The sequence below is a fragment of the Sorex araneus genome, chromosome X (assembly GCF_027595985.1).
Source record: "Sorex araneus isolate mSorAra2 chromosome X, mSorAra2.pri, whole genome shotgun sequence".
Lineage (NCBI taxonomy): Eukaryota > Metazoa > Chordata > Mammalia > Eulipotyphla > Soricidae > Sorex > Sorex araneus.
In genome coordinates this window covers 33,629,251-33,652,820 of record NC_073313.1, presented here as the reverse complement: position 1 = coordinate 33,652,820, position 23,570 = coordinate 33,629,251, and the positions used below count along the sequence as shown (strand labels likewise).

General features: G+C 38.2%; 1 protein-coding gene across 1 annotated transcript in view; it reads left to right on the top strand.

The window, feature by feature from the left end:
- DMD (dystrophin) overlaps positions 1–23,570 on the top strand; it is a 2,715,231-nt gene that overhangs the window by 811,136 nt on the left and 1,880,525 nt on the right. The window contains exons 4-5 of the mRNA XM_055122927.1: positions 12,430–12,522; positions 17,126–17,203. Coding sequence (XP_054978902.1) covers positions 12,430–12,522; positions 17,126–17,203 — 171 coding nt within the window. The remainder of the gene's footprint in view (positions 1–12,429; positions 12,523–17,125; positions 17,204–23,570) is intronic.

Here is a 23,570-nt window from a genome sequence, read left to right as displayed (position 1 = left end):
CCTGAGCATCGCTGGGTGTGACCCAAAAAGCAAAAAAAAAAGACTATTATAGCTTTTAAAAATTGTCTATGAAGTTGATAATTAAAAGCAATAGAAATTTTGGTGGATTTGTTTTGCAAGACAGAATTGGTAGAACTGAGTGTAATATATCGACTGTTCTTTTCTACATAAATTATTGAGTTAAATCTCTAGAGACCGTGATGTTCGCCCATATTAATATCAGTGATAAAGAAATGCTTACTAGAATGTAGGTTTTTCCCTCAGAAATTTCAAGGGCCCTTCTAAAATTATTTCAAAAATAATTTATCCTGTTTTGTAACGTAGTCTATTTTTCAAACACCTTTCTTTTGTGTATATGCTAACATTTATTTTGGAAGTTGGTGCTAGGTAGCTTTAGCTATTACTGTGTTACAAGCAACCCTGCAATGTAGTAGGGTAAAAAAAAATAACTATTGTTCTTTCCACTCTTTGAAAGATCAACCAGAGACTTCTTTCATTTTCTAGGATTATTCAGGTATCTATTAGTGGCTGTGCTTTGGTTAGGTGATGTGGCTGATCTATACTGAATGCTCCGACATGTCTAGTGTCAGCTAGTCTGGAACAGACTCCTCTGAAATGACCTGGCTCTGCTTTTGAAGCCTTAACCTCCAACAGCGTGTCTCAGGCATATTCGTATGCTGAAGGTGGAGATAGGAAGAAGAGATCAAAATATTCAAGTCCTGCAGAGACCCACATTTGGAGGTGGACTTTGCCACTTGTACTAGATTCTGTTCACCAAAACAAGGCCAAGACTCACAAGAGTTTCCACAGGCAGAGGACTAGAAAACTCTTCTTGAGAAGTGAATCACAGTCTTATTCCAAAAAGCATAAGTTCAGGAAAGAAAAAAGTGTTTTGGTCCAGTTTTGCTGTTAACCTACCATAAATGGTGACTTGTGCTTCCACAAAAACAGATACAGATAAAAAGGTAGATGGTTACTTAGGATTCTCTTTTGTTTGTTTCTTTTTTTTTGGGGGGGGGTCACACCCAGCGATGCTCAGGATTAACTACTGCATCTGTGCTCAGGGATCACTCCAGGAGGTACTGGGTTCGAACCCAGATCAGCTCCATTCAAGGTAACCACCCTACCCACTGTGCTATCGTCCCTGCCAAGATTACGCAGGATTTCATGTAGCTCATATTTACAACGTAAAGCAATTGCTCCTAGACGACTGAGTACTATTGTCACATAATGTTTCACATAAATACAGTTTTCTCAAATTCTTAAGACTCTAACATTTACCTCTAAGCAATGCCAGTGCTGGTCTTTCTTTCCTAAATAATATTAACTCTGATAACACATGTCTAAATATTATTGTGAAAAATATGGGAAAAACCTTTGAATTGCCTGGTTAAAAGACTAAAAATAAATCCGTTAGACATGCACTCATCTGGGTGGCAGAACTTGACCTCTCTGGGCTGGTTTTCCATGTCTCGAGTCTCTTTGTTTCCCATCCCTCCTCTTACCCGGTGCTGCATGAACTGATGTACCATGGATAGTTGAATGGTTCATGAAATTTAATTTCTTTGCTCCTTAGCACTTGAATTTTCTTCCACTTGGCATTCTTTTCCTCATTCTCTATCTGTTGATTTCCTATTCACTTGTAAATTTAGTTCAAGGATTTCTTGCTTCTAATATTCTTTCAAAAGAAAATGCTAGTTCTCTTATTTGGGCAGGCACCATCCTTAACACCGCTACTGACAGGGTTATAACACAATGTCATAATTACATTTGCTTAAATGCATACCTTTTTCCTAGACTGTTACTAAAACAAAAAACAATGGCAATAGCCCTATAATATTTTATCTTTGAAATGATTTCTGGTTCCTGGAGCATTATAAATCACTGGAATAATACCTAATAAATTTAGTTGAATAATTTAGCTATTTCTCCCTTGATACATGAGGAAAATAAGCAAATTACTAAATAATTTATCCAAGTTTACAGAGTTGGGAAAAGTTTGAATTACAGTGAAATAGATACTGTTTTGACCCTACATGCTATATTCTTTATCATGTAAACATGCAACTCTCAGACTAAGACTTTCTTTTATGTGAATGGCATGCTTATGAGTATTTCTCATTATATAAAATATGAGTAGAGCTCTTTCTGTTTATTGCTATTGTATTAAATACTTATCACATTTAGTGATTATACTTGGTACGTAGGATTTAGAGCCTTGTAGGTTCCCAGTGTTTAATGGGGGGGAGGAGAAATTTTGTATTTTAAGTGAACTTTAAAAGTTATATTTTCCATATACTTTACAGTAAAAATATCTATTTTGATCTATATCAATGAAATATTTAATAATTTTGTTGAAAAACTTACTACTTAGTTAACTAAACTTCTGAAAGAATTAGTATAACAGCACCACACTTTAAAAAAAAGAAGTACTGGGCTGGAGCAATAACATAGTGGGTAGGGCATTTCCCATGCACGTGGCCGACCTGGGTTCAATTCCCAGCATCCCATATGGTCCCCTGAGCACCACCAGGAGTAATTCCTGAGTGCAGAGCCAGGAGTAACCCACATGTATTGCCAGCTTCGACCCAAAAAGCAAAAAAAAAATTAAAAATTAAAAAAGAAGTATTATCATAGAAATTAAGGGCATTGGACAATTTTCCTAAGAAATATATGTAGAATTATTGTAGTCTTATTCTTCTTCAATTACCAATTTAACTAAATTTAGAAGTAATTTTATTTGTAGGCTATATAACTATAACTGAACTTCAGAAACTTTAGTGCAAAGAAAAAGAACAAATGAGTTCAATTAGCCTTTACTGAAAGCAATTATGAAAATGCTCAAGGAAAACTTAGCTAACGCTGACCCAAATGATATTCAGGCTAAAGAAGCCCTACTCCAAGAAGTTATCAAACAGAAAATGGTTACAGAACCTATAGTTACACTCTGAAACTGGATTTATATCTACAGTTACAGCTGTGTGTCCTTACTAAGTTACTATGTTCTCTGTGCATTCATAGTCTTTTGTAAATCGTGACTGATTTTAATGGACTATTGCTAGAATTTATTCAAATTACCCATGCACAGTGCACAGAACTGTGACTGAATTAGGTATCTAAGCAATCTGTGTTTACCTCCCGTGTATTTTTCTGTAATTTTTTTCTTTGTTTTTATTTCCTTTGGTGTTGAAGCTACACTTGTAGTGCTCAGTGCTCAAAGCTTATAACCTGGCTCTATATTCAGGGATCGCCCCTGATTGTTCTCAGGAGATTGTCTCTGGTGTGAGAGTTGACCCAACCTTGCTTCTGTACGAGGCAAGTGCCCAACTCACTATGCTATTTCTCCATGTCTTTCTGAACTACATAGGGTAGAACCATAAGAAATGTCTAATATTTAACCATTTTGGACTACAAAGTTTGAAAGTTTATATGGTTTACTTTAATAGAGAGGTGTAGTGAGTATGAAATATCTTATTAAATAATCTATGTAAGTTTTTCCTTTTCTGAATGTCACCTGTTGCCTTATGTGACAATGTCTACAAACAGATTCTCCTCATAGGTATTGAAGAATGAGTAGTCAAAATCTACAGCCTAGTGGATAGGGGCAGGTAATTAGGGAAGGGCTATATCTTATAACACAGTTGCACTGCAGTTCATTTGAGAAAATGTGGTAAAGTTAATTTTGTAAGTATAATTTGCATTCAATGATTAAAGGCATCTTTAGATGCCTTTTGGCCATAAGTCTTCTGCTGCTATGAACTGCTATTTGTAGCCCTTTCTCTCACACTATTATGGCTGGAGCTAAGAGTTAATAGTTAGTCTTTCTCAAATGAATGTTCAGCATTGGGTGACAATAATATTCAGGGTGGGGGGATGAAGAATCGATTTAATTTAGCCACTTTGAAATTAAGTACTTTGTCTTGTCAACTTTATTCTGTTACTTTTATGTCACAATCTTCATTATTGGTTTAGAATATAAGGTTTGTTACCATCCTCGTTAGACTGTCTTAACTATAAAACTGAGACAATTTACTAGGAAAATTAAATCGAACATTCAGAATTAAAAAAAAAGTTCTTTAAATCTATGAACACTATTAAAGAAGTGACTAATATAATTAGCTACAATTATGGTTCATAAGGTTTCGCATATTTTAAATAGCTACTTGTAGGGATCAAGTACTGTGGGTAAAGATGCTTCACTTGCATGCAGCCAACCCAAGTTTGATCTCCAGCACCCCATATGGTCTGTCGAACCTAGTAGGAAGTGATGCTTGAGTGCAGAGCCCTGAGCCCTACCACATGTGGTTCCCAAACAAACAAAAAATGGTTGTATCTAAAAATATAAGAGAGAAACTTGGCATAATTTGTTTTCAGGCTATCTGTTCATTGAATTATTACTGACTTATCTAATTTGTAGATGAGATATCTTGGTTAGGCCTAGGTTAAGTTTTCAGTTATAATTAATTAATGCATGGAAAAGATAAAACTGATCAGACAGAAAATCTTTTGGTTAAGCAATGTTTACGGGGGGGTTATAGGAGACAATATGTAGATAATGACTTTCCTTCGATGAACAACTGTTGCTTTTCAGGAACTTACGTTGTGAACTAATAGTCCATTAAATAGTATTCTGTGCAATCTGGTTAAATTTTTTCTTATGCACTTATTCATGGAACATACAAATTAGGTCCTTGTGATCATGTATTATCAAAACTTACTGTGACATGTAATTTTATATATTGTAGAACTTATAAAAATGTCATTTTATCTAACTTAGTACTTGCACATATTTTATTCATTTTTAAAAATTGTATTTCAGTGAATCACCGTAGATACAGTTACAGACTTACAACTTCTGTGATTACGTTTCAGTCATACAATGTTCAAGTACCCATGCCTTCACCAGTGCCCATTCTACACCACCAATGTTCCCAGTACCCCTCTTACCACTTCCACCCCTTGCCACCCTCTGCCTCTGGGACAGACACATTCCCTCTCAGTCTCTCTCCTTTTGGGTGTTTTGGTTTGCAATACAGATATTAAGAGTCTTTTGCATATTTTGGGATCCAAGGACTAACTTGGATTTTTGTTGATTATCTCTGTAGCCCAGATTTTAGTACCATAATTGATTTGATACTATGAAATGATAAGGAATATAGTAAATTTCCATGGGTTAAAGACCACAAAATATTACAGTATTGTGATGCCCTGTGAGAGAATAGAATGTCTCATAGTGTTGAACTTGGTAATTTAAAACAGTCTTACCAGAGATAGGTATATTATTTGAAAGTTGGGGAGAATCACTTGGGTCTTCACCTTTTTGCTGGTTTGGGCATCACTGACTGAGTCCTTGAACCAAAAGGAATTTATTTTCTTCCTTGTCTCAGTATTAAATCTCCTGTTTTCCACCCTCTACTTTTCTCTTTCCCTGGAAAGCTGCTCTATGCACTGTACCAGCAGACTCCCTTACCCTCTAGCTTCCTCTTGAATTTGGATAATGCAAACATTTGCCAGAGATCAGAAGCAGAGAAGAAAGAAAGGTCAGGGCATTTATCCACTGCTGGATGGCTGCATTCATCACTTAAATATCAAAGCTTCTGTGAGTGACCTTCAGGGCTCTTTCTTTGTTCAGGGGCCCAGTAACTACTCTTTTTCTCCCCATTCTTCTAAGTCTAGGAGTGATGATAGTGTTTCTCTTTTATCAGTTCTTATGGTTTCTCTTACCCTGCTGTCATCCTTGTAAATAGTGACTTAGGGAAATCTCTGTTTAGCCAAGTCCCCCTCTAGGGACATTCCAAAGAAGCACAGCTCTCTACATCCAAGTGATGATACTGAAGAGGAAGGGATGAATGAATTAAGTTTTATTGACATTTTCTGTGCCATCAGCATGCTAAACATATTTACTGACCCATTTCATTCCTACACTAATATTTTGCTATCTTGATTGGAAAGTTATAAGGATGAATAAGGAAAATATGGATTATTTGGCTTAAAATTGAGGGGAAGAACTTCAAAATAGCTATCATTTTGTGTATCTTTTAATTAAAACAACATTCTACATGCATTTAAATCCTCTGGGCATTACCACAATTTAGATGACAGGACAGCCCCATTTCACAGATGGGAAAGGTATGACCAGAAAGGTTAAGTTACCAGTATAGTATCACCGAGTAGCAAATAGTGCTAGGATTTGAAAAAGGCACCCTGAGGACAAAGTAAACAGTCTTACTTTGTCTTCCTATGCTTGGTGAGACAAGTCCATGAATGCACATTTTTTCTCTTTCCAAATTCCTTCTTCCTAAACCTGATATGTTTCTATCATCAGTCTCCTAAAATGAAATACTAAAGAAGCTTTATTTTTCTGTTTTTAAGATATTCTTATAAAGTCAAATGTAATGTATAGTACTAATACTAATAAGTCAGTATAGATATCAACACAGAAGGGGGTGAGAGAAAGCTCTTAAGATTCTGGTCATATTCTGTATTTTTCCATCTGGATACTGATAATATGAGTCTGCTCAGCTTGTAAAGATTCATTGAGCTAACTATTAAGATATTGCACTTTTGCTATATGCATATTATGCTACAATCGAAGTCTCTTATAAAATTCTTTGTGCAATCCAGCCTTAAGAAAACAATAATCTACAAAAACTGACTATTTATAGGGGTTGCATTGTTTTTATAGCAGCTGGTCAGTAGCAATCACCAATAAATCCTGAATTAATGTTGCCGTCCTTTGTGGAGTTTCTCATGATTTTGGTGGTTCTGGAATTCAAAGATTTGCAATCTCAGAAAAGGATCTCGCCTTTCCGAGCAACAGAGATGTCCAGGGCCTGACCTTTATGTAAGCAGAAGGTCATGTTAAATAATTCCTGTGCTCTTTACCTACTATGGGAATGTTATATTGATCTCTCTTTATGTTCAAGTTAGAAGATTGACACAACTCTAAAGTCAGAAGCTATTTAAATATTTTCCCAAATGCATTTCTGTCCTGTTTCTTAATTTTTTTTCTGTTGGTTTATACCACTTACTTCGTCACACTGAGTTCCTTTTTGAACATGGTCAGTGAGTCTGTATATCATTGTAGCCTACTGAAAAGAATCTGAAAGGATCATTGTTTCATTTCTTGGTCCTTTCATCTTGTTATTTGAGTTAGCAAGGAAGATGACAAGATGTACGTGAATGCAGGGAAATGCCGAGTAATACTAAAAGTTTACGTGTTAGAGAACATATTAGTCATGAAAGAATTAAAGACAGAGTCCCAGGTCGCAGAACCAACATGAGGTTTAAGGCTTGTGCTTTTTCAAAAAAGAATTTTCAAGTGCTTGAAAAGAAAGCCATTAGAGATAGGAATTTTAAGGAAATATTACTGTTTTCATGAGAGAAAATGTCACTTGCAGCAAAAGGACATATATGGTAAATGTGGAAGATGAAAAGGGAAGTAAACAAAAGAGGATTTAATTTCAGATAACCAAAAGACAAGAAAAAAGGGAGAGTGCTTCTGGCCTCTAAATGTTTCTCCCAAGTGCCATTTACATTTGCCTAGATCAGTAATTGAATGTCAGGTGACATTTTCCCTCCTTGATGTTTATTCTTACTGTGGTACCAAGCTAAAAGAAAGCAGAATACATTGCATTTGAGTGCTGCACTTTCTGGAAGGTTCATTAATGTACCATATTGGAATTTACATCTAAAGTGGTTAAAAGAAAGAGAATCCAAGCCATAATGGAAGAATAAAACATTATAAAAAATCCTTCTATATTTACCGAGTGCCCATTATTTATATTGTTTCATTTAAACCTCACACTATTCTGAAATGGTACTCTTTCAATTCCCATCTTACTGGTGAGTAAATTCTGGCTCAAAAGTGCCAAAACACTTACCAAAGACAGCACATGGAGTGAACAGGAGGATCAAGTTCAGCTATGTTTGACCCTGAACCCTCCGCTCTCTTTGCTGTGGATGAGTTGACTCCAGTAAAGAAAAAAAAAAGTTCTAAAGGTGTATTTGTATCTGTATTTGGGGTGTTCAGACTCCAAGAGGAATAAGACTAAGAACCTGGAGATCAACAAAATTTCAGAGTAAATATTGTATATACTATTGAATATCATACTAGTTAAAGCACTGGGTTTCCAAGCATTTTATATTTGCAGACAGGCACTGGTCCACTGACCAGCTGTTGAAAACCACTAAATTAGACCATGGGAAGGCAGATCTCATTCCTAAGTGGCAGAAATAACTTTTAAGTTAAAGCGAACACACATTAGAAGAGGAAGCAAAAGTCTCCAAGAATTCATAACATCAAACTCTCCTTCACAGAAATGTTGAACCCGCTGTTACTGTGTAATTTATACTGCCAGGCTCAGGGGTAAAGTCATTTAGTCTCATCAGCTAGAAGGATGCTTTGGTGAAACATTCAGAGAAACACTCTATTAGAGAATGTGGTGGAATAATAAAATATAAATTGAATTTCAAGTGTGATACTTTAATAAAGCATTGACTGGATGAGTTTGGAAAATTATATATGACACCAGTATTATATTTTTCTCTATCCCCACACACTGCTTGCTAGGTGCCCTGGATAGGTTCATAGCCCCCCAGGGCTGTGACTTTGCTATAAACCTTCAATACCTGTCCATTTTGATTCCTGTTTAAAAGAGTGAGGTAGAGGCCACGGAGATAGTTCAGCAAGTAAAGCACTTGCCTTGCACACAGTCAACCAAGATTTGATCTAGACACTATTTAGGATCCCTGAATATAGCCAAGAATGATCTCTGAGCACAGAGTCAGGTACAACTCCTGAGCATCGTCAGGTGTGGCCAACAAAACAAAATGAAAAAAAAAAGCAAAAATAAAAGAGAATTATGAAATATATATATATATATTGCTTTTTGAGTCACACTCAGTGATGCTCAATGGTTACTTTTGGCTCTACACTCAGGGATTCCTCCCAGTGGTGCTGGGGGGACCATATGGGACACTGGGGATCGAACTTGGGCTGGCCTCATGAAAGGCAAATGCCCTACCCGCTGTGCTATCGCTCCAGCCCAAATACTCTTGTCTGTATATAGAAATTGGATCAAAACACTATTCTTATTTACCTTGTATAATTTTGTCTAGAGTTCTTATATGAAAGGCCAAACTTTGTAGTTTGCTTCTCTTGGATGCTGGGTGATCCCTATGGATCTGGGTTTGTGCTTTATTCTGTAAGCAAGACCTCCCTTTTCTAACCCCTACTTTTCTTCTTGGTTGAATAGATTTGATAGACTTTACTATATTTCTATTTTATAAAAGTGAATATGTTTTACTTCCTTCAAAATTCGAGACGTTTTCAGGGGCTGGATAGGGCATTTCCCTTGCACACAGCCGACCTGGGTTTGATTCCCAGCATCCATATGGTCCCTTGAACATCACCAGGTGTGAGTCCCCCTAAAAAGAAAAAACGATCAAAATTCGAGATGTTTTAATGTGTAACATTTGTTTTATAAATAAGTTTTGTGCAATTCTCAAATATATCTATAAAAATGTGTTTCTGGAAAACAGACAGCATTTTTAAGGTATTGTAAACCTTTAGCCAATTTGAAAATAAAACCTATAAATGAACCTCATCCCCATGCAAACTTATTCCTGCTTATATATGAGGTTGTTGACAGAGCTATTATAGGGTGTACATTCAATTTACTTAGTATTAGAAAATCTTCTTTAAAATTTGAAGTGGGAGAATGGAACTATTCTATTTATGTGGGAGGGAATATCCAGTGATGTTCAGGGCCTATTCCTGGCTCTGTGCTCAGGAATAAACCCCTAGTGATATCTATAGATTATGATCTTATTATTCTGGACATTAAAACCAGAACTGTGGCTGCCACCGTCATGTGAAAAGCAAGTGACTTACTTCCCATACTTTCTCTCTGGCCCTTGTTTTAAGAATTGAGTGCATGTTATATGTATTAAAGGTACTTATAAAAGCTCTTGTGGGGCTCGAATGGTGTTATCAGGACATGTACTTGTCATGAGGTGGACCCTAGCTTCTTCACCTTCACCACATGTGCTTCGTCGAGCACTGCCACCAGAAGTGATTCTGAGTACAGAGCCAAGAGGAGCCTCCGCATACTAGCAATTATGGCTCAGAACCAAAAATGAAGTCGACTGTGTTATTTAGTTTACCATTTGGAATTTGTTTTATGAATCCATTCAAAAGAATAATGTAATCTTTCATTAAAGCATCATGTGTTTCAGTTCCCAGTGCTGGGTATGGATGGGCCAGTGGACTTCTTGAGGGGTGACTGTTCTTATTAAGTGAAAAATCTAGACAAAAAACATGATCTGCTATTGGTAGGTGTGGGTGATCTGAGTCCTCTGTGTTCTGTATCAGAAGCCATCAGGCATGGATATTTTTTGACATGAAGACTATTGCTTTTCTGATTCCTTCACTTTCATTTTGGGACCACAATCAGTGGGCTCGGAGTTTGCACCTGGATCTGTGCTTAGGATCACTCCTGGAAGTGCCTAGGGCATCATATGTAGTGCTAGGGGTTGAACTTGAGTCAGTCACATGATAAGCAAGCACCCTTACCCCTGTAGTATCTCTCCAGAACAAGTATCATTGATTTCTTCTTGACCTTTATGATATTCAAATGTTATTTGCAATCTAGGGACTGGATCGACAGAGTTTGGTCAACAAAGGCTAATGCTAGGCAAAGTATTTCTTCTTATTTGTTCCTGCCCAACCCTTACTTATTCTGCACATTATGTTTTAGGAATCTTTTCTAGTCAGGTTTACTGGTACTCTGTAGCCATGTGTCACTGAATAATTAGGAATTTCTAGGTAAGATGTGTAAATGATTTCATATAAAGGGGTTGTATGCTTTGAACCAGAAAAAGAAAATACAGGGGACTATTAAGATAATTGAGGAAGAAAGGCAATGGATAAAGCATGATAAGAGAGAGCAAGTCTTCAAGGGTTTGATAGACCTGGGACAATCTGTTGGCTGTTTTACTTTCTAGTTTTTGCTTTTTCAGGGTGGAGGGCAGTTTCACACCCGGCATTGCATAAGGGTTTCTCCTGGATCATGCACTCAGGAATTATTCCTGGCAGAGCTCTGGGGACCATATGTGATGCTGGGAATCGAACCCGGATCGGCCTCATGCAAGGCAAACTCTCTACCAACCATGCTATCACTCCAGCCACCTCACCTTCTAGTTTTGTAACAAAGGGACATAGTGCTTGAAAACTCTTTGTCTCCTCTGTAAGATGAATCTCTTAATGCTAACCCCTCAGAAGAAATTTTAAGACCCATTTATTTATTGAAGTGTTTCTCATGAGTAGATTCTCTAGAAATGTTACATTTTCATTAATCTATTATTTTTCTTCATTACCATTCTTAAGAACTAAGATAAACGGATGAAAATTTTCATACACTTCTTTCAATTTAATTTAAGTCCGTTTTTGCTCGAGTTTAAGCCATCCAATACAAGAAGTGGTCATTATAAGCTAGCATGCAAAACACGTATGCAGAGAAAGCATTTTCTATGGATGAAGGATGAGAATTTTATGATTATGTATTATATATAATTCCACCTACCCACAGTGTTTACATTTCATTTTCCTACTCAAGACAAACTGAATGAGGTCTTTGTTACTTTTTCTGATTACTTTTGCTTCACTTTTGTCTTATAATTTAACTACCCTCTCTTTATATAGAACGAGCATTGAAAAATGTTGAATTCATTATATCAAGTAGGTTACAGCTTTCCAAAGAAGTTATTGAAAACATTTAATATATTTGACCTCAGAATAAAATATTGCTTTTGGTTTTTTTGGTATTTCCTTGGGCTTTCTTCTTTTAATCTATCAACCATGGAATAGCAAGATTTAATTAGATGGATACATTAAACATTCCTAAGCATAATATAAGGGTAGAAAACTTCCCATTTAAATTATTTTAGATGGTCTAGTAATTAAATTGACAAGAATGAAAAATTATGATTATGGATACATACTATATAATGGAACATACATATTGACTATAGGAGCTTATATACTTTTAAGAAAACAAAATAGTGCATTTCTAAAGAACTTACAAGACAGAGACTTTAGACCAGAATACTAATTAAAGCAAGGAGACAAACTGAGTGAAGTCTATTCACACACCTTTGCTCCTCTGGATTCCCTAGTGCTCTGGGAATAATTACAACCATCCTCCTCCTGCTGTAACAGGGTACCTTTCATGTGGCAGATTTAGAAATGATGTCCTTTTTGTACTAGCAGTTGCTTGAGCCTTTTTAATTCCAAACAATCAGTAAGACACATTGACATACTTGGGGACAGTCTGCCCTGAGAAACCATAGATAAAAATTAGAAGATGGAATATAGATGCAGATTTCTAGAGATGGACTTTTTGTAACCAGATCTGTTTTGTATTTCAGTTTGGAAAGCAGCACATTGAGAACCTCTTCAGTGACTTCCAGGATGGGCGACGCCTCCTAGACCTTCTCGAAGGCCTGACAGGGCAAAAACTGGTAGGTGATTTTTTCCCCCCATATTGTTTTTCCCCATATGTTTCCCATATTGTTTTCCAGAAAGGCTGGAGCAGTCGGCATTCCCACCATCAGTGAAAGAGCCTCCCTTTTTCCCCACATCCACGCCAGCACTGGTTGCTTTTGTGTTCTTTTGAATGTGTGCCAGTCTCTGTGGTGTGAGATGATATTTCATTGTTTTGTTTTGCATCTCTCTGATGACTAGCAATGTGGAGCATTTTTTCATGTGCCTTTTGGCCATTTGTATTTCTTTTTTGAGGAAACTTCTGTTTATTTTTTCTCCCCATTTTTGATGAGGTTGTAGGTTTTTTTCCTGCACAATTCTACTAGTGTCTTGTATATCCTGGATATTAATCCCTTATCAGATGTGTATTGGGTTAAATATTCTTTACCATTTTGTGGGCTTGTTCTGTATTTTGGTCACTGTTTCTTTTGAAGTGCAGAAGCTTCTTAGTTTGATATAGTCCCATTTGTTTATATTTGCTTTCAGTTGCATGGTCAGTGCTGTTTTATCCTTAAAGGTGCTTTTAGCTTCAATTTGGAGAGTCCTTCAAAAACTAGAAACTGACCTTCCATATGATCCCTCAATACCACTTCTGGGAATATGTACCAATGATGCAAAAAAACACAGTAGAAATGACATCTGTACCTACGTGTTCATTACACTGTTCACAATAACCAAAATCTAGAAACAACCCAAATGCCCTAGAACAGATGACTGGTTAAAGAAACTTTGGTACATCTACACAATGGAATACTATGCAGCTCTTAGGAGAGATAAAGTCGTGAAATTTGCTCATAAATGGATAGACATGGAGAGTTTCATGCTAAGTGAAATGAGTCAGAAAGAGAGGGACAGACATAGAAGGACTGCACTCATTTGTGGAGTATAGAATAATATCACATGAGGCTGACATCCAAGAACAGTAGATACAAGGGCCAGGAGGATTGCCCCATTGCTGGAAGCCTGCTTCATGAGCAGAGGGGAGAAGGCAGATGGAATAGAGAAGGGTTCACTTAGAAAATAATCGCTGGAGGAATTAGTCAGGATGGTAGATGTGTGCTGAAAGTAGATAATGGACCAAACATGATGACCTCTCAGTGTCTGTGTTGCAAGCTATAATGCCCAAAAGAGAAAGAGAGAGAGTATGGGGAATATTGTCTTCCATAGAGGCAGGGGGAGGATGGGAAAAGGAAGGTATACCAGGAATATTGGTGTGGGGACTGTGCACTGGTGGAGGATGGGTGTTTGATCATTGTGTGATTGTAACCCAAACATGAAAGCTTGTAACTATCTCATGGTGATTCAATAAAAATTTTAAAAAATGTTTCCCTTGATAGAATTTCAGAGAAGAAACCAACTCAGCCTCGTTTTATATAATCCAGTAAAACTTATTCCTTCACTATTAATTTATGTAAATGGCAATGTAGGAACTGCCCTCAAATAAAATCATTTTGTTACATTTTTGTTTTTTTCTTATATTCTGCCACATGCAGAACAAGCAGCTCAAATTTCTCAGTACTCTAGTTGATATGATTTGCTCATAAGTTTTAGTGCCTTTGATATTGAACATCATTTTATTATGGTCCACTTATGCACAATGGCTTTTTAAGTTTAATTCATGGGGGGCGGAGGTACACACAGTGATACTGATGGCTTACTTCTCACTGTGCGCTTAGGAATCACTCCTGGTTGGGTTTGATGGATCATATGTGGTAATAGGGACCGAACCCAGGTTTGCCATATGTAAAGTAAATCCCCTGCATGCTGTAATATCTCTCTGGTACTAATCTTATTTATTGGTTTGGGGTCTACACCTGAAAGTGCTCAAGTGTTAGTCCTGGCTCTGATCAGGAATTATTCCCGACAGTGCTCAGGGGACAATATGTGGTGCTGGGGATCAAATCTGGGTCAGCAAGGCAAGCCCCATACCTGCTGTACCAATGTTCTGGCCCCTAGTCTTAATTTTTAATATGCTAAGACCACCAAACTGCAATCATGGGTAGTTTGGGTCGTGCAAGGTGGTAAGTTCCACAGATCTGCCATACAACATCATACCTAGACTTAACAATATGTGATTGTGCAGGTAAAATTATTAAAAGAGTAAATCAGATATTAGTTAATTCTCCAGGCTTAATAGCAGAGACATTTGTAAAACTCTACAGCTGAAACAATGAATTATTTCATGTCTTGCAAGGAGCATTGGAAATATTAGTTTCAATATGATAATACTATGTATTCACTAAAGGCAGCAGTGCTCTATCTCTCCTGCCACCTGTGTTCGGTAGTGTCATGCTGATTCCCTCACCCCAGGGGAGGTCGATGGCGATAGGTAGGAGAAGGAAGGAAGAGGGCCAGGCCGGTCAGTATCAACTACAGTATATTCCAATCTCCATTTCCCTTCTGCTTCTTTCTCTCCAGCCCTTCTGCTTCTCTCTCTACTGAGCCCTTCTTTCTCTCACTTCTGACTCTGTCTCTTACTTCTGACTCTGACTCTCACTCACTTTGTGCTCTTTCTTTCCCCTGCTCTTGGATCTGACGATTCCCTGATTCTCTTTTGCCTTGTGCTCTGCTTCTGTGTCTTCTCCCCTACTTCTCCTACAGTCTTAGTTTATATAGTAATCACATAGGGTGGTGATACAAAGGTGGGTTGAGCATTAACAAATCAACAAAAAAGGGTAAGACCACTCCTCCAAGAGATTAACAAAATCTCATCTAAAGAGATTACTTCAGATTACTAGGAAATCTGCTCAGGGATGGGATCCCAACAAGGGTTTCTTTCCTCAGCTTAAATCCATTTAAATAGTTGTAGTAAATCTACTTCTAATATTTCTAGCAATGTCATTCTGTATGAGCACAGTAAGAGATATAGCAAACTTAAAGTTGGATTCTTCCTGAGGACATCTCACTATATATTCCAGACCACAGTCCTCAGGTTAGGTTAATCTTCCTAACCCCAGCAGGGTCCTAATCTCGTCGTTACTTTTGGATCATGACAGCATTTGTTCATGATCATGCCCTCAACTTGTAGTTGAGTATTATGGTGCTTTAGCCTGGCCCATTTCAATGCCAGGGTAGCTCACAGCTTGCCCTGGGTCCATTCCGTCCCTCATCTGGACCCTGCTTTTGGGGTGCTAGGAACTAAGGGCAACTGAGTCAAGAAAGCAGATGCCCAGGAGTAAATATTATTCAGAGTCAATCAACTCCCAATTTACAAGAGTATAACATTAACTGTCCTCCTGTGTCCATACAGAGAGGACATTGCTTTAAAGTAAACTATGCAAAAGATGGAGAAAAGCAATATTTAACTTATAATACAAGTTCAATGTCCTAGAAGGATCTGATCTTACAAGTTAAAAGAATCTGATTAGGGAAAAGGGTGATTAACTGGTTGGGAAGGAGGGTGCAGAGAGGAGTTTACAGATAAACAAAGAAATGGGAATGACTTAGGAGCATTGTGATGGATGTAACCTGAAAAAGCTAAGTTCCCTGAGGCAAGGCTGAAAGGACAAACACAAAGTTATCTACATAGTACAATGTATGTCTTTTAGGATTGACAGTGAGGGGCAGAAAATCAAAGACAATTGAGATTTCTAACTCCAAATACTATGATAATGAAGGTAATATTTTTATAAATTGTTTCCTTTTAGGGCTAAGGAAATAATACAGGGATTAAAGCACTTTTTTGCATGCAGCCAATTCTGTTTGGTGCCTGACACTACAAATATAGTCCCCTAACCACCATTAGGGATAACTCCTGAGCATAAATAGTCACCAAGAACTTCCACATTAATGTGGTTCCTTGAAGTCATTTCTGAATTTTGGTATTATAAAATTTACCTAGATGCCAATCTCCTAAACTTTTCTCCAAGTGTGGAAATCATAATCTCTCTTGCCCAATTTGGTGGTAGAATGCATATATGGTCCTAACAAAATTTGCAAAGAAATAAGCTGCTACTCTTTTTCTTTTTTTCATTTTTCTTTCATTTATGATTTTCCTCTTCTGGCTCACACTGCTTTCTCCTGGCTCTGTGCACAGGGGTCACTCCCAGTGGTGCTCAGGGGACTATATGTTTTGCTCAGGATTGAATCTGGGTTGGCTGTGTGCACAGCAAGTGCCTTAACCCCTGAACTATATCTCTGGTCCATGCTATCATTTTTCTAAGGAGGATGGATTCAGGCGGAGAAAGTAATACCATAGTGTCAGTTAGCTGAAAGCCCTTTCATTCATTACAGTAACACCTCATAACACATATTTCCTGGAAACATTAAAATTTGAGGACATGGAGATGTGGCTCAGTGACCAAGGGTTTACCTTACAGGTATGAGGTTTTGACTCCTGGTAAATATAATGACTCAAGTATGTGAGCACAACCAAGTGTGTGGGGAGACACCCATGCCCCCACCTCTGCCCCTGAGTTCCCCTTCCCTCCCCTGTCAGGTCATCAAAACAACAGCAAAAGAAAAGGGGAAGGAAAAAGTGCTTTAATTTAGAATTGAGACTTAGAAATTGTTCCCATTCTAGTAGATTGCCATCTCCCTGCTCGGCCGTGTAAACACCTTTTTGTTTTGTTTTGTTTTCAGCCACAAGAAAAAGGATCCACAAGAGTTCATGCCCTGAACAATGTCAACAAGGCACTTCGGGTCTTGCAGAAAAATAATGTAAGTGGAGACCTGGACTGAGAATGTATCCCGCGAGGCAGCAGGCTTAGGATTTGAGCGAGGGCTTTGTCCCCAAATACAGCAAGATAGCAGTTTATTTATTTATTTTTTTGTAAATCAAAATGGTTATTATTAGGAGTAAGAGAATTGCACATCTTGAGGATCTGCTTGTGGCTAATATAAATCAGCCACAGGAGGGCAGGAAGAAGTGTGATCTAGACCTGGTCAGCCCTTCAAGTTGTTTTCTGTGTTTCCTTGATTTGGCTGAATTTGGTGCATAAGTAAATCCTGTGGAGAACTCAGTTCCTTATTGCAGTACTTCTTGTAATACATGTTTTTATACAAGGCTAATGATTGTTTTTTTCTGTGTCAAGAGTGTTCAAACATGATGTTGATATGGTTTGAATGAAGCCAACATTTATTAGATATCATATCTAAGTATGAAAAATCACACAGGAAAAATAATCATAATTTTCACTCAGGGCTATTTTCCCAATAATTTGTTTGATTTTATGTAACCTAATAAAAATAGAGGTGTGATATTAGAAAAAGTCAACAATCACAGGCCCCAAATAAATTGAATTCCCAATGTGTCGTGTGGCCCCCTGAACCCTACCAAGAGTGATCCCTGAGCACAGAGTCAGGAGTAGCCATGAACAAAGCAGATGTGGCCCAACCATCTTCTCCATTCTATAAAAGGAAGGGCTGAATGAAAAGGAATAATCTCAATTTCATCCTTTAACTAACCTACTTGGTTAGGCACGATTGTTGGCTTTTTCTAATATCACACCTCTGTTTTTATTAGGTTGCATAAAATCAAAGAAATGATTGGGAAAATAGCTCTGAGTGAAAATTATTATTTTTTCTGTGTGATTTTCATACTTAGATGATATTTCATCTAATAAATGTTGGCTTTCAAATATTGGACCGGGGGAAATTCTAGGATGATAATTAAGAAACCATAATAAAAGCTTCTGTTGTGCCTAAGAAATTATACAGTGTGTAAGGTGGTTGGCTTTGCATGCTGCCAACCCAGGTTTAATCCATAGCACTCTATATGACCCCCAATTCCCACCATGAGTGATGGCTGAGCATAGAGCCCACGTTTGTCCCCGAGCCCCATTAGGTGTGAACTAAAACCAAAAAAAAGTCTCAGATTTTGGAATAACCAGATATTTCTAAGTTAGGAAACCAAAGGTTTAAATTAAAAATAGATTAATTTGAAATTTATCAAAGTTGTAAGTTGTTCCTATAATTGGATTTGACTTTTTTTGTTTTTAAATTAGAAATATATTTACCTTCTCTGTGGAATATAATTTTTTACTCAATGAATGGTGACTTTTGATAGAGATGTTCTTCCTTTGATATGATTCATTTATAGAAATTTTCAGTTTATAATTTTGTGAACCAGTTGAGAAATATTTGTATTATACAATAATATAATGATGTATTATACTTTGTTGTTATAGTATTTAATATTTTGCCATTTAAATTTGCATTTCACTGGGAATTGATGATTATATAGGGAGTGGGTTAATATTCAGAATATTTATTTAAAATCTAATTGACCCAACACAAATGAAAAAGAATGTTATTTCCTTATTGCTCCCCAATACTAGTAAACCATAAAGTTAGTTAAAGGGCACGTACCAAAATATGTGGATTCAGGTTAGGGCTCAGACTTAGTTGTGAATGAGATGACAATAGCTTAATATAAAGGAGATATTATAAGCCAAATGGGCAACAACACAGTTATTTTAAAGATCAGTGCTAGAAAGATTAATAACAAAGAGAATCCTAAAAGTATTTAAAGTGTTCCACTTTTATTCCAGGCAGTTATTATTAATAACTAAAATATCACAACTTATTGCATAATAGAAGTGCTGCTAAATATGCAAGGAAAAGTTGATGAAAATGTATGTTTACTCTATGCCTTTTAATTCACCCTTGTCAGACTGCAATACATTTAGCAGCAACGAAATTGATGACATGAATAACATAAATATACCATATGTTTAATAGTGATTTTCTGCCTGTTGATACTCCAAAGTATAGATGCTTCTATCAGCTGAGCTGTGTGCATTATGTGTAAACCTCCTTCCCTAAGAAATTGGGTTTGCACAAAAAGCAATAGTCTACAATTTCATCTAATGCCTCTAAATCCAAATAGGCACTCCAAAAGTCAAACATTATTTTTAGTAGAAAGAACTCGGAATCAGTAGATCTCTCTGGTGTCTCTAATAGGAAAAGAAAGAGCTTTTCATCACTTGTCCTTTAAAGTATCGCTGCTAGTCAACATCCAAGCACAAGGCAAGATGGCTGGAAATCTTGGTATGAAATAGATCGCCTTTGCAAAAAACAAAACTCTAATGAGGCAAATATGTTCAGAAATGGAGGCAAGATTAAAACACCTAACGTTGAGTGGCAACATTTGCAGACTTATGTGAGTTAACAGCTTTCACAACCTCCCAGTTTAAAGAGACAGAGGGAGAGAGCTGCTGCCTGGAACTTGTGAGAGTTCTGACCTCATCTTCTAGAGAGCAACCATAGCTGCAGTTGTGTGATATATACTCAGATATCTAAAAGTTGCCATGGCTCACTTGGAATACAGCACAGAGTATAGCAGGTCAGAGGACAGTGATAACTTAGTCTCCAGTATCTTGCCAATGACAATTGTTGAACCCAACAGAAGCTAAAATGCCACTGAGTTATGCCATTGTAAATATGATATCTAATACAAAGATTGCCGATTCCTCACTGGGCCTGATGGAACCAACCTTGATGGTTATGCCAGGAAGCTATTCATTTTGGGGGACATTGTTAGGGTCTGGTATCGATAATTTCCCCCTCTCTGAACCCGCACAAAGAGTTCAGCCAGCAATGTAATACACAAGTGGAGTTTATTAAGCCAGCTAGCTGGGGTTAAGCTTCTAGGCACGCTGGCCCAAGCAAGACCCAGAACAAGGGAAAAGCCACAAATTTTATAGTCAGTGCTTACATCTGCTTATATCCTAACCCGCACGTACGAATTTTAACAAAAACATAAGTGAAAATGCAAGTTTCATGATTCAGAAGAATCCATACTTTCAATAGTACAGACAAGCAATTACAGATAGGTGATCTAGACATATTTTTAGAACATTCTGGTAGCTACCCACACTGCTTGTGTCTGGGTGGCTTCTATAGACCGTGAATAGCGGTTATCAAACTATTTGCCAAGGCTGAGTTTTCAGCCCAAATGACCTTCTCTCACAGATACCCGGGGGGAGAAGCAGGGATTTTAAGAAAAACCAAAAGGTCTCCTGAGCACCGCCGATAGTGATTCCTGAGTGCAGAACGCAGAGTAACCCCTGAGCATCGCCGGGTGTGACCCAAAAAGGAAAAAAGAAAAGAAATAGAAAAGCAAGGCAAACTTACAAACTATAGTAACTTCTGCCTGCTATGAAAACTTAGTAAAGAAAATAAATACATAAAAAAGTTCCAACCTCTGTAAACATTTTTAAATGGATAATGTGGGTCAGGGCTGGAGCGATAGCACAGCGGTTGGGCTTTCGCCTTTCACTCGGCCAACCCGTGTTCGATTCCTCCGCCCCTCTCAGAGAGCCCGGCAAGCTACCAAGAGTACCATGCCTGCCTGGCAGAGCCTGGCAAGCTACCCGTGGCGTATTGGATATGCCCAAAACAGTAACAATAAGTCTCACAATGAGAGACGTTACTGGTGCCCGCTCGAACAAAGCAATGAGCAACGGGATGACAGTGAATGTGGACCAATGGCAGAACTCACATGTTGAGCAGATCTGCTTTGTTTGTGCGGTGTCCTTGGTTCGATCCCTGACACGCAGATTCCCTAAACACTGCCATGTATACACCTAGTCCACAAGGGCACTGACAAGAGTAGCCCGGAGGGTCCCTGCACACTATCTCTGGGAGTGGCCATAAATGAATGTGTTAACAGGCAGTGAAATTTCATTAAGTATGCAAAAAGAACATTCAAAAGACATGTTCTCTGCTAATAATAATGTAACAGTGGAAATAAATGCTTTAAAATTTCAGTTTGATTAATTTAAAGTGTATTGAAAATCAAGAGTAGAAAGCCATATTTCTGTGAAAGTAAAGCAGTCCACAAAAAAAAATATGAGAAATTGCTTAGGATTTACCCAGAGGTTTAATTTTTTGTCTTTGCTTTTATCTTCATTAAGAAAAAGATAAATGACTGCAAGCTTTCAGCCATAAATGTATGAAAAGGAAAAACAGTCTAAGGGAAAAAAAGTAAAAGATAAGTGAAGAAATAATTGAGTTAGAAAGAAGAAACCCTAGATAAATTTAAAGGGCTTAGTTCTTTGTAATAAAATAGTAAAATAGAGTAATCTCTGTTAAATTTGATCAGCAAAAAAAAAAGAAAAAGGCATATGTAATTTAAGCATAGGAAATATTAGGTTTAAGTGCAAGAAATACAGAACTGATGCCGGTGGGGGTCTCTGGGGTGACTTATGTGAAGTGGGGAGGCGAGAGGGCCAGCCCTAGAGAAGGGAATCTTCAATTTTCTCTCTACACACCACTGTCACATGGGGAGATCTGGGGAAAATCTTGGACTGTGAGCCTTGCTCCTTGCAGGAAAGGAAAGTCAGTACTAGAACATCCAGACCTTTCAGGTCCCACACAGAAAAGAATTTTGGGAGAAGTGTTTGTTTGTTTGTTTGTTTGTGAGGTAAATAGATATTATTTGGAGGGTTTTTGAAGGTGTGGAGGGGGAGAGAGAGTAAAGTACTCGAGAGAGACCACAGGCTTCTCCAGGGGCGGAGAGAGCCCCTATGCACATCCCAGCAGTAGATACGGAAGCATGCAAGTACACATCTCAAGAGGGGAGATGTCCACATGTGCTCGGGCGCCACATGTGCTCGGCCATGTGGGTGCAGGCGGCACATGGGCTCAGGCAGCATATGCACCGGGATGAGTCTTAACAACAAAGTCTAAACCAGGTTTTATTGGGAAGTTTTGAGGTAAGGGAGACAGCGACAGACAGACAGACAGACAGACAGACAGACAGACAGACAGACAGAAAATAAAGGAATTTCCTCCAGAGTGGAGAGGGAGCTGCAGTACACACCCCAGCGTTAGATATAAAAGCCCACATCTCAAGAGGGGAGACGTGGGTGGCACATGTGTTTGGCACCACATACGTTAGGCAGCAACATCTGGGCACAGACAACACATGGGCTCAGGCAGCATCTGCATGCACGTCCTTTGTTCACGTTGGCTTTTCTAGGTTTTCTCCCAAGCTGCTTTTTCTGGGGCTTCCCACCCAGGTAAGCCTTGGTTGCAAGGGTGGTTGCCAAGGGAGTAGAGTTGCGGGTAGTTGATGGTCTTTGAAATTCCTTTCCTGGCCTTTGTTCCTGCTGGAGTTTCTCTCAAAGGGGATCCAGCCTCCTCTGCCAGGTAGAGGTCTTATCAGGCTTTAGTTCCTGTGCTCACAAGGTGAGGTTTTGCAGCCCTCAGGCTATTTTATTCATCATCATCATCATCATCATCATCATCATCATCATCATCATCATCATCATCCCTTTGATCATCGATTTTCTCAAGCAGTCTCAGTAAAGTCTCCATTCACCCTAGCCCCTGAGATTTTAGAAGCCTCTCTTTACTCGTCCTTCCCAATGGTGCCACATTGGAGGCTTTTTCAGGGTCAAGGAAATGAGACTAATCAGTTACTGGTTTTTGCATATGAATATGCGGGGGGGCAGGGAAAGGGAGGGGATTTTGCACACAATTCTTTGTTAATTTTTTTGACCCCTGAAACTGCAAGGACATCCAAGTGCCACTAGAAGTGACACCAGATCACAGAGTCAGGAGTTGTCCCTGGGAACTACCAGGTGTGACATGAATTCTTCACACCCTTCAATAAACACGATTAGATTATGAGCTATTTACTGTCATGGATTTCAAGAATTAACACAAGGGAATATAGAATACCTTAACCAATAACCAAACATCTTAAGATGTCATCAAGCAAACTTTTCACAGTAGCTTCTGAATCTAAAAGAGTCAGTGACGAGTTGTAAGAAATAGGTCATCGTGAATTGAAATTTATGAGGAGCCACCCAGTTCTACGAGCCTGACCCTCCAAATCACTAGGGGCTGGCCATGTGTCTAAGTGGTTGAACACATGTATCTAATGTACCAGACCCTGGTGCATACTCCCTAATTTCACTCCAGCAGAAACATGAGTTCGCCTCCAAGTGGTCTCTACAGAAACTAAAAGAAAAATCCAGGGGGCTGGAGCGATAGCACAGCGGGTAGGGCGTTTTTGCCTTGCATGCGGCCAACCCAGATTCGTTTCCCAGCATCCCATATCCCAGCATCCCTGAGC